At 38.9% G+C, this 11652-nt stretch overlaps 2 protein-coding genes across 2 annotated transcripts; one reads left to right on the forward strand and one right to left on the reverse strand.

The window, feature by feature from the left end:
• Positions 1–3266: 3266 nt before the first annotated feature.
• On the forward strand, positions 3267–8174 carry paf1 (PAF1 homolog, Paf1/RNA polymerase II complex component). Its single transcript, XM_029170619.3, has 14 exons — positions 3267–3510; positions 4326–4355; positions 4698–4790; positions 4870–4991; positions 5110–5176; positions 5259–5360; positions 5445–5550; positions 5690–5758; positions 5854–5957; positions 6046–6162; positions 6268–6396; positions 6863–6968; positions 7129–7207; positions 7321–8174. Exons 1-14 carry the CDS (start codon positions 3464–3466, stop codon positions 7749–7751), a joined length of 1602 nt encoding a protein of 533 aa, XP_029026452.1. The 5' UTR covers positions 3267–3463; the 3' UTR covers positions 7752–8174.
• Positions 8175–8255: 81 nt separating this feature from the next.
• On the reverse strand, positions 8256–10003 carry gmfg (glia maturation factor, gamma). Its single transcript, XM_029170620.3, has 7 exons — positions 9854–10003; positions 9374–9470; positions 9213–9262; positions 9083–9132; positions 8777–8859; positions 8548–8621; positions 8256–8412 (listed from the first exon to the last, which is right to left on the reverse strand). The coding sequence occupies exons 1-7, from the start codon at positions 9854–9856 to the stop codon at positions 8341–8343; spliced, it is 429 nt and encodes a 142-aa protein (XP_029026453.1). The 5' UTR covers positions 9857–10003; the 3' UTR covers positions 8256–8340.
• Positions 10004–11652: the final 1649 nt, after the last annotated feature.

Consider the following 11652-nt stretch of genomic DNA (forward strand, 5'->3'; position numbering starts at 1 on the left):
GACAAGATGAAACTATGACAGGCAGATTATAAGAGTGCATTAGGTTAAAGATGTCAGTATTCTTCTTTGGCACATTACCACTACTATGACAACTCATAACCTGTATTAAATGTATAGCTGATGGAACTTGTAATTTGATGTCAGAGAAATTATCAAAATGCTACATAAGAGACGGCGAAGTGGATTTAATTTGTGTAAAAAGATTCATTCAGCAGAATTAAAATAGGATCAAATTTACTATTTTGTTTGTATTATATTTACCATTGTGTTGGCAGAGGGATATTGAACAGAAATGAGCTGTAATAAAGTAATTTTAGTATAACCTGCCTTGGGTGTGTTTTATGAATGTTTCTTTACCGTGTGAAGCTCTTTGGACGTTACATGTTTTCCGTAGGGTCCGTGAAGTAACGAGAACCACAGCTTTGAGGCACAAGAAGCGGAAATACTGTTCATGCATCGCGATATGTGACAAGATTTTCAAACAGTTGTGAATGTTTGGCTACCCTGGATAAGGAATGTTGTCTCAACACTCTTTGCCTTGAGTAAGTAGTTAATGTTATCTAACGCGAATGAATATATTTAGCTTCACCTTATCATAAATACTATTTACAGTATGGGCAATGCTAACCGCTAGCTGTAAAACAGTTGCTTCAGCCCTTCGCCCGCATTTGTGAAATATGTGACATTATATACTCAATAATTACTTGCAATGTAAATATTCGTTAATTTTGAAGGCTGGAATGCAGTTAGCATTTAACTCCCCTAACCTTAAATCAGATGGCATAGATCCAGCATTAGCTAAAAGTTAGCAGACTGCTATCCGTTAGCCGTCAAGCTAACATTGTTATGATCACTTTTTTGCATCAATGACCATTGGTTATAACAGTATGTTATGGATTATTTCCTGTACCTAACGTGGCTGTTTGTCCCTAAACATCGATAGGTAACCGTAGCTTGTTTGGTGGCAATATTTAAGATGCTATTTTTTTAAAGCAAAATAAGAGAAATAAAACATGAGCATTGCAACTGAAGAGTCGAGCAATACGTTCCAGAGTGATTATTGGTTTTGGTTAATATTCGAATAAGTCAAGCAATATATTAAGCCTACACAATCTGGCCGTTAAGTCATATAAGCAGCAAGCAATGATTCCTTTAATTGTACTTTTACACAGTTATGTCTTATGCACAAGTGTCTGAAAAATCAAAGCAAGAAATGGTTGTGCATTGCAGAAGGTTCAGCCCACTGATCTAAAGGAAATGAGCCGACTGTTTCATAGAACAGGTTGGTTATAGATCCAAGTATCAGCTCAGCAGGGTTTAAAGGTCACAAAACTGGTCTGCGATTGGAAGCATTTGTATTTTGTCCCTACTGAAATGAGCTTACACATACTGTGTCCTAATTAACTTAACTCTGTGTCTGTCATTACAGAGCTCCAGGATGTTGTGTGAAGTCCTGCTCTCATCGCTATGGTTCCTATTTGTTATCTTCTGGTTCGAGACCATAAGTGTGTGGTTGTTCCTGTCCATGTTCTATCAGGACAGGGCATTTTACCACTGGGGAGATGGGTAAGAGACTTGTTTCTTTGTTGCATTCTGTGTTTTTATTATTTTTTCCCCTTATCAAACAATGAAACAAACAAAAGCCCTATATAGAAAAGACAGAGAAGATATTTTAACATCTTTTGACTGTGGCACCCACAGCTAGCACTGAGCCCACAAGGCTTTTGTTGTCAACATTCAGTTAAAACAATCTGTTTAAATTGGCCTAGAGTATTTCGGTGTTAGCAACAACAGAACTAACTATGCTACCTGGTAATTATTTTTAGTGTTGCTGCAGCTTCTTGAAAGTGTCCTGATAAGCTCTTAAATTTATACCTGAAAAGTCCTCAAACGTTGTTGTGAATCAGTATACAGAGAATTACTAGAAACCTAATGAGCAATGTCCATTATGGGATTAAAGTTGTGTACTCAGTGGGTAAGTGAACATAATATTTTAATGGTCTTTTGTTTTGACAGCGTATTTGCAGATGATCCTGGACAGATGTTCTACATGTTGAGCTGGTACGAACATTGTCTTAATTTTCAACAACTTAGGGCCTTTTGCATTGTAATATGAACGTGCAAGGTTCAATTATTTGTCTCTTCTTGCAGAGTTGATGCCCCTATGCAGACAGACGTGCAGACCTGAGGCGGGTAAAAATGAAGTCTAGTGGAACTATAGACATTTGTTGCAGTTATTGGGCGAAAGAAAACCTAATATGCGGTAGCTGCTTTTCTTTGCACTGACTGCCTTGCCCAGTGTTGCGCATGGTACTTGCTAATAAACATGTATAAATGTAAGCCACTTTTAGTAATAAGTGATGGAAAAATGCAGCATGAGTAAAAATGTAAATAAGACAGAGAAATGTCCTCTGATTTGTAGGACGTGCATTGTATATAAAACATTTATAGTTTTAGAGTGAGTTTAAGATGTTGGAGAAACAGAATGAATGTAGAGTGTAATGCTTGATTCAAGTTCAGCACATCATTCTTTTATTTTGTGAGCTCCATTTGCACTAAGGAGAGACAGTTCATTCTGTGATCAATTATTTTGTGTACTAAATATGGCAAAAAGCAAAATATGCAAGTGCATGTTAGCAATTACGTTATTTGGTATGTTTGTTGCCATGTTTTAACAGGGGGCAAATTTTGCAATTGGAGGTGGTGACGTCATTACGTTTAGATAGAAGTATAAATAAACATAAATAATTCAGAGTTTATGATTCTATTAAGACTGTTATATGATTTCACTATGATAGATGTAATAAAACGCCATGTGCAGTGTTGGAAATTACAGCAACATTATTCTAGCTCTAATCTTAGTTCTCAGTGATGGACTGGAAAATTTAAATAACTCTTGGCCACATCTTATGGCCATTATAAGCAACTGAATATTCCGTCAGTGACCAAGAGATCAAGACCACCTGCAAATTACACAGTTCTGTGTAAAAATGTGGAGATATCAAGAGAGGTAAACAGTAGTGGTGTATTTGGGATTTTGCCTCAAGCTGTTGCTGTGCACTTTTTTGTATTTCCATTCAGTCTATGCTGTTATTACATTAAAAGGATTGCTTTTAAACAAAACTAGTAGATTGGAATTGTTTAATTTTTCTCGTGTTGGTATTAACATGCGTTAAATTCAAACAGAGGATATATTAATATGTAAATAAAGATTCTTTACGTAGGTCTCATGCCACACCAGTAGGGGGCGCACCATAGAGGCGGTTCTTCCTATGTCGGGGTACATCACCGGGTCATCGTCCTGTAGGGACAAAAATAAATATGCACCGTGACAGACGTTAGAGGAGACTGTAGTGTGTTTGTATTTGTATCGCCTTAGTTTTGTTTTGCCTGGGTTTGTGCGCGTCGCTTGTTAGTCTAAACGAAGTCTTTGGCTTTTGTTTGTGAGTAGTTTGTCATTAACATGGCACCAACGATTCAGACACAAGCTCAACGAGAAGACGGACACAGGTAATAGTAAAATAATAATTCTATGAGTTCGTCTAGTTGTTTTACATACTTGCACTATGGGTTTAACCCCAAAAATGATTCAGTTGCTTTAATGTTTACCGTGGATCTAACTTGACATAACACAGCATGGCTAGCATTAGCTATGAAACCCGCCAAGGTTCACGTTATGCTTAAGTGAACACTCCTCATTTGAGCTGCAATTAACATACTTTACAGCAACATATAATTTACAACTCTGTATAAAATTAAAGTTATTAAAGTCAATGACCGATTTCTAACTATGTTAATAATAGACGTACCGGAAGCTAATTCTGCTAGCTAGCCACTTGCCACCAGCTAATTTAATGAAACGAGCATCTCGAAACTCTCGTTAGCTTTACGCAAAAAATTCACATCTTATTAGTGAGTATATTTCATATTCAGCTGTCATCGAACCTGCGTAACTGAGCATCCACGGCCGTCTAGAATATGTTCTACGTTGCGTTTTAATTACATGTGCCTAGTATTCTTATTCTGTTAGGAGTAGAATTTGCGTTTGGTAAAGCTTAGATTGTAATAATCGCTTCCAGGAAAAAGTGAAATCTCTTTCATTGGGGTTATATTGTATCTTAAATTATAAATACAATTGCGACCAAACTGCTCTGAACATATTTATTTAGAAGCTTCACAGGTGTTTTTGTAATTGGGGGGTTTCAAGGGTAATCACAGCATTTAGCTATTTCTGACTTTTCCAGTCAAATATGTATCACACACACTCAAAGTAGTTTATAAGAATCTAACAATTCTGTCAAATGTTGCTGTTTTTCCTCTGTTAGGGCATCCTCCCACAGAACTGTCCCTGAGAGGTGAGTGGCTTTAACACTGTCCTGTGTTTGCTTTTATGTACTATACTGATACTGAAACTGTACTGGGAAAGTTAATTTTATATCTTACTTTTGATGCATCATACAGTATATTATTTAATACAGCAAATTACTTTTAACTTAATATGAACTGCTCCTCCCAGAAACAAAGATTAGTCCAATACTTTGTTTCTATTGGTTCATAGGTGAAGATGTTTCAAAATGCCATATGTGTTTTCTATGAGCATAGACGGTTTTATGAAAAAGCTCTTAAATTTATATAATCTCAGAGTGAAGGGTCTGAACACAACAAACCACAAGTGAATTTGTCTTCTCCTTTTGTAGGTCAGGAGTGGTCTGTCGAGTGAAGTATTGCAACAGCCTTCCTGACATCCCCTTTGACCCCAAGTTCATCACATATCCATTTGATCAGCACAGGTAAATGACCAGCTTCGCATCACAGCCACCACTTGGTTATAGACTTAAGCATGGCCTGATGTTTCTTTTCCTGTTGAAGGTTTGTACAGTATAAAGCCACATCTCTGGAGAAGCAGCACAAGCATGAGCTCCTCACTGAACCAGACCTTGGTGTCACCATTGATCTCATCAACCCAGACACATACCGTATAGATCCTAGCAGTAAGTCCATTGATCTGTGATCACACCTTACATAGTTTTCCCTTTTATTGTTTTTTTAACAAACATTGCAGCCTTGTAAAATATCAGTGTGAACTGAAATGATTGTTTAAATTGTCAGTACTGTTGGACCCAGCTGATGAAAAATTGTTGGAAGAGGACATCCAGGCTCCATCCAGTTCAAAGAGGTAAGCCTAGCAAACAGCTTATTTTGTATTATTTTAAATTAATGTGAATTATTTTGTTGAAGTACATCTTGTTTTGTATAAGGTCACAGCAACATGCCAAAGTGGTCCCATGGATGAGAAAGACAGAATATATTTCAACAGAGTTTAACAGATATGGCGTTTCCAATGAGAAAGTGGAAGTCAAGTAAGTCATCAAAATGTGTTCCTCCTGATAATATCTCTTATTGGGTGAAAGTGAAAAATTAACCGATACATATTTTGTACTTAGGATTGGAGTGTCTGTCAAACAACAATTCACAGAAGAAGACATCTACAAGGACAGAGACAGTCAAATTTCTGCTATTGAGAAGACATTTGAGGATGCACAGAAATCAGTGAGTGATCTTATTATTAGGTTGTTCAAATACATAACTGCTTGTCTATATAGCAAGGGGTGTGTGAAGTTACAAACCCACACATTGACCCACAGTTAAATACATTAAGCTGAATGATGGTTTGTGTTACTTCTTTCAGATATCGCAGCACTACAGTAAACCCAGAGTCGCTCCTGTGGAGATTCTTCCTGTCTTCCCTGACTTCAAGGTGAGCTATCTCTAAAAACTCACTTGTTGCTTCAGATAAATTGTGTTATTTAAACTAAGGTCATGCAAACACTCTTCTCTTGTGTCTCTGCGCAGATGTGGATAAACCCATGTGCTCAGGTCATCTTTGACTCTGATCCTGCACCTAAGGATATATCAGGGCCAGCAGGAGTGGAAATGATGTCTCAGGCTATGATCAGGTGCCTGTAAAATTCCAGTTCAGAATATGTGTGCAACAAAAGGTACATTTTAACAAATACATTTTAATTTGTTTTCTATAAAATACAGAGGTATGATGGATGAGGAAGGAAATCAGTTTGTGGCCTATTTCCTGCCCAATGAAGAAACGCTTCGCAAGCGTAAGAGAGATGTGGATGAGGGTCTGGATTACATGCCTGAAGATCTGTAAGCATACATGTGCTAACTAATGTATTTAAACATACATTAGGTTTTTTTGTACTTATTAATTATTATCACCTGTTGGTCTCTAATTAATTGTTTTCCTTCCAGGTACGATTACAAGATAGCCAGGGAGTATAACTGGAATGTGAAGAACAAAGCCAGCAAGGGCTACGAAGAGAACTACTTCTTTATCTTCAGAGATGGCGATGGGGTTTATTACAATGAGCTTGAGACAAGGTTAGAAGAGATGTTTGTTGTTGCATGTCAACGCGAAGAAGTCACTTTGTACAGGAGTAATTGCAGCAGATTGCTATTACTAATTGCTAACCATGCACAGTGGGATAACCCTCTTTCACTCACATTCTCTTCTTAAGCAATTGCAATTAGGCCTCCAGACCTCAGAGACAGGACTTTATATGAATCACATTATCACTGTGTAAACTCCAAGTACAGAACAGAGGTTTATTTCATCACGACACAATTATTGATTGATTGTAGTAGATGGTTTGTTTGTGGTTGAGTGTGACGCATTTCTCAGTTAGGATCTGCATCACAAAACATTTTTAGGTTTTTGAAAAAAGAGTAATTAATGAATTCATCCAATAAATTCATATTGTCAGCTAACAGTTGTGTCCTGAGGATGGGTTTAAGTGTTAGAATTGCTCTTGTTTTGTCCTCTGACAGCTTGTCTTGTGTTCTGCAGAGTGCGTCTGAGCAAGAGAAGAGCCAAGGCCGGAGCACAGTCAACCACAAACGCTGTGTTGGTGTGTAAGCACAGAGATATGAATGAGAAGGAGCTTGAAGCCCAGGTGAGTGTGCCTGTCATTTTCAGTTTTCTTTATTCACATTACATGTGCAGATTTATTTGTGTGTAAGTGTGCATGTGTGCGTATTTCAATAAGTATCTAGCATAAATCATCTCTTCTGTGCAAATCTTTTCATTAATGCTGCTATTGCTGTGATTTTTAGGAAGCACGTAAAGCTCAGCTTGAGAACCATGAGCCAGAAGATGAAGAGGAAGACATGGATAAAGACATGCAGGACTCTGGTCAGTTTCCCTTAACCATGTGTCACTAACACATTAGTTACTTGGGTAAAGTATAATTTTGTCAAAGCATATGGTAATTATTTACCATCGCTGTACAATATTGTTTTGTTCAGGCGATGACAAAGAGAAGGACAGCGGCAGTGAGGCAGAAAACTCTGGCAGTGAATCAGAGAGGGACGATGAAGACCAGGAGCAAAGGGCAGAAGACGACGACGAAGATGAGGACCGAGACAAGAGGAGGAGGAAACCCAGTGGCAGTGGAAGCGAAAGCGGCGAGGAGAGGACCAGGGAAATGCGAGACGAGGAAGAGATCTTTGGCAGTGACGACGACAGCGACGACAACGAGCCCAAGAACTCGGCCCGGAGCAGCGGCGACGAGGGCAGCGGAAGTGAGGATGAAGGAGGGAACAGAGGAGGCAGCAGGAGCCGTAGCGCCTCTCCAGCACACAGTGACCGCAGCAGTGACCACTCGGAGGCCCAAGCTCAGAGTGGGAGCGGAAGTGACAGAGGCTCTGACTCAAGTGACGCCAGTGACAGCGAATGAGATCTGTTGTTCAAACAGCCAGACCAACTGTCACATGTGCGTTCAGTGTTACCTTGTCACGTGTCACAGTCGCCTAATCTGGAGCAGTAGATGCAAATACCAGATTCCATTTGTTTGTGTTGTACTCGTAGCGTTTGGGCTGGGAATATCTCCTAAAATGCCTTTTTTAAATTTGTAGATTCCGCTCACAGGCTCCCACTATTGTTTTATTCACCTTTTTCTTGCCAGAAAGTCGGTACTGGATTATGTCATTATGTTGCTGCTGTAAAACCAATAATACATTGCAGATGACATTTTGTAAGAAACTTTACATCACAGTTTGTTCCTTTCCAAGTATCTGTAACTGCTTGTTTTCAGCCACATTATTGTAAGACTGCCTGTGCTCTATTACAACATTATTAAATAATTGATTTGTTTAGTTGATGCTCAGTTCAGACCTTTGTCAGAATTGACAGAATTATTGGATTAATAGAATTATGGCAAAAACTAATCACTACAACTCTGTTGCATATAGCAGAAATTTTATTACAATACAATAGAAAAAAAATAGAAAGGTGTGTTTATGAAAAGAAACCGATAAGATGTATATTCAGCGAAAAAATGCCAGGTGGTTCTTCAACCATTCTTCTGTCAAGTCATCTGTGTTTCTTGTTTCAAAGACCTCAGAGAAAAGCAGAACATGGCAGAAATGTATAATTAGGGTTTCAATTAAATAATAATTATAGATTCATATGTAGAATGAATGTATGTAAAAACAAAGGGTATCATTTTTATAATAATGATATGGTATAATTACCTTTGTGAGCTCTGCAGCCTGCACCAGCCGGTTCTTGCTGCCTGCATACATCATCTGTTGCTCTGGCTTGCAACCTGTTAGAGTTACAGCAGTAAATTATAATTAGACCAAGCCCCTTACAACCTCAAGCATTGCAACATTGTATGTATTACTCTACACCACAAACATGAACAGGCATCTGTCAGTCAAGCAGTTTAGATAGATGTATATAGAGACGGATATCACGTACCCACTGGACTGGAGAATATGAAACACAGAGGGTAGGACACCCTGCCATCAGCATGGATATACTTGTAGCTGTAAACAATGAACGTGCCCTGTTGTCAAGGAACTAAAAATACAGTCCTTTATTATATGAATGAAACTTTTAGAAGATTTCTGATCTGATGTTCTCTGACTTTCCTGGGAGAGTCGTTGCTGCACTTTCGGACTAACTTGAGAGTCCTATTATTGCAAGTTGGCGTGAAATTAGGAGGGGGCCGAATGTTTATTTTCCTCATCGCTTCACATTCACACACACATTCAGAGAGGATATCTGGGCTGCCGCTCAGGAAGTTCATTTCTCAAGTCGTCCATTGAGATGTCCTGAAACACAAAGTGGAGTTCAGGTGGCTTTGAACTGTACGTAATCACTCTGAGGAGAAGTACAGCCGTGTTTTACTTGCCTCATACTCCTCCTCGAGAACAACAAGTTGTTTCGCCATGTCTATTTTCACTAGGAAATAAAAGAGTCCATGTTGCATCATATATTTCATTAGTATCGAATTTCAATTATTATTGTCTGTTTCAAGTGATTGTGACATTCACCGCTGTATACGACACTTACTCAGGATGGCAGCATTATTGGTCTCTTTTCGAAATCTAAACTTTTTCAGTTTAGCCTTCAGACTTTCATCCACTTCACACACAACCAAAGAGCTCGACTGCAAACAGTGTAAAAACATTATTTAAATTTTGTCAACCTAAAAAATATTAAAGCTGTCTCCTGATGCTCCTGTTCTTCAGGTAAAGTGGCTGGATCAAAAGGTCAGAAATAGAAACAAAGCTGTTCCACAGGAGCTGTTCAGTCATATTCTGACATATTGAGGGCAGGAAATGTTTTTACTGCAACATGCAAGAATGTAGTTTCCTGTGTGTGAGATCACGAGGGACGGTGGACTGGTGTCGCAGTGTTAAAACAACAGAATATATATATATATATATATATATATGTTGTTTTCTTTCTCAATGTGTTCAAATGCATCAAATTCGGTACGCTCCAACTCAACAGGGAGATATTTCAAGCAATTGCATCATGTTCACCTACCATTCTCAAAGGCTGCTCCTCTTCAGGGTTTCAGGGTGACACCGCTTTACTGAAACAATCCACGACAAACTGACAGCTACTCTGAGGCTGTCAGGAGGCTGTTAGCCCTGTCAGGGGAGGGGAGACACCCAACATGCATCGCTGCTGCTTCCTCTTTTCAGCGACACAAGATGACACCAGTGTGTTGCTGTGCACCACGTTACTCAGGCACACCCTTTTTATGTATAATGAATTATGGCAGTGTTATTCAAGTACTAAACAAAAACTGAACAAACTGGTTGTCACTAAAACACATTTTATTATCACATACTTACCAAATTTCATGTATTGGATTACAGGATTTGTTTTGTATTGTATACAGATATTTTCACTTCCCCTAAAAATATCCAAAGATTAATAGAATAAAGAGGTAAACGATTCTCAAATCTTTTGATGACTACAACCAAAGTAGAACAATACTAATATGTGGAACTAGAAAAATATAAAGTATGTTTTACACTTTTATGTCCTCTTACTGTGCTTTATTTAATTCCCGTGTACTTGAGCCACATCCCATTTGAGTTTACTATGGAAGCTTTTTCAAAACGGGACTTTAAAATGACCTTTACTAACGTTCAGAGGCCTACAGATACTTGGACGCTTCCTCAAATGGTTTGTGACTTCCTGGAAGTGTCAGTGCTGTGCCTTCTGACTAGTTTTGGAATCCCGTTATTGCAGGGTGGCGTTTTTTTTGTCTTGTTTTTTTGGATGCGGTAACAAAGGGACTAAATCCTTTTTTCGGAGGTCTTCTTGTGGAAGTTTCAAATCTACCCATTCCTTAAAAATGTATCAATAAAACAACGTGTTCTATTTGTTGATCTTGTCTTTATTTGATATTTATTTTAAACATCCGAAATATCGTCAGAATTATGAAGTTACATCTCAGTGTGTTAATCAGCCCTTCTATCAATTATGAAGCATTGCTATCTATAATGTTAAAAGCAAATTCCTATCTGAACATTTAAACAAGAGACTATTTTATAATCTAAAATAATAGAAATTAGTGGGTGCAGCCCGTTGATGGCCAAATGTTGTATTTTGAACAATACAAAACATAAAATGCAGTATGATATATATATATATATATATATATATATATATATACACACACACACACTCTATTCTCACCCTCCGCGGGTGGTCTCATCCACTTTCCAAGCTCGGGTCCTCTACCAGAGGCCAGGGAGCTTGAGGGTTCTGCGCAGTATCCTTGCTGTTCCTAGGACTGCACTTTTCTGGACTGAGATTTCGGATGTTTTTCCAGGGATCTGTCGTAGCCACTCCTCCAGTTTGGGGGTCACAGCCCCTAGTGCTCCGATCACCACAGGCACCACTGTGGCCTTCACCTTCCAAGCCTTCTCCAGTTCTTCTCTGAGCCCTTGGTATTTCTCTAGTTTCTCATGTTCCTTTTTCCTGATGTTGCCACCGCTTGGTATTGCCACATCCACCACTACGGCTTTCCTCTGCTCTTTATCCACCACCACAATGTCTGGTTGGTTCGCCATTACCATTCTGTCAGTCTGGATCTGGAAGTCCCACAGGATCTTGGCTCGCTCATTCTCTACCACCTTGGGAGGTGTTTCCCACTTTGACCTTGGGGTTTCCAGTCCATACTCCGCGCAGATGTTCCTGTATACTATGCCAGCCACTTGGTTATGGCGTTCCATGTATGCTTTGCCTGCCAGCATCTTACACCCTGCAGTTATGTGCTGGACCGTCTCTGGGGCCTCTTTGCACAGTCTACACCTTGGGTCTTGTCT

This window comes from Betta splendens, chromosome 13 (assembly GCF_900634795.4).
Source record: "Betta splendens chromosome 13, fBetSpl5.4, whole genome shotgun sequence".
NCBI lineage: Eukaryota > Metazoa > Chordata > Actinopteri > Anabantiformes > Osphronemidae > Betta > Betta splendens.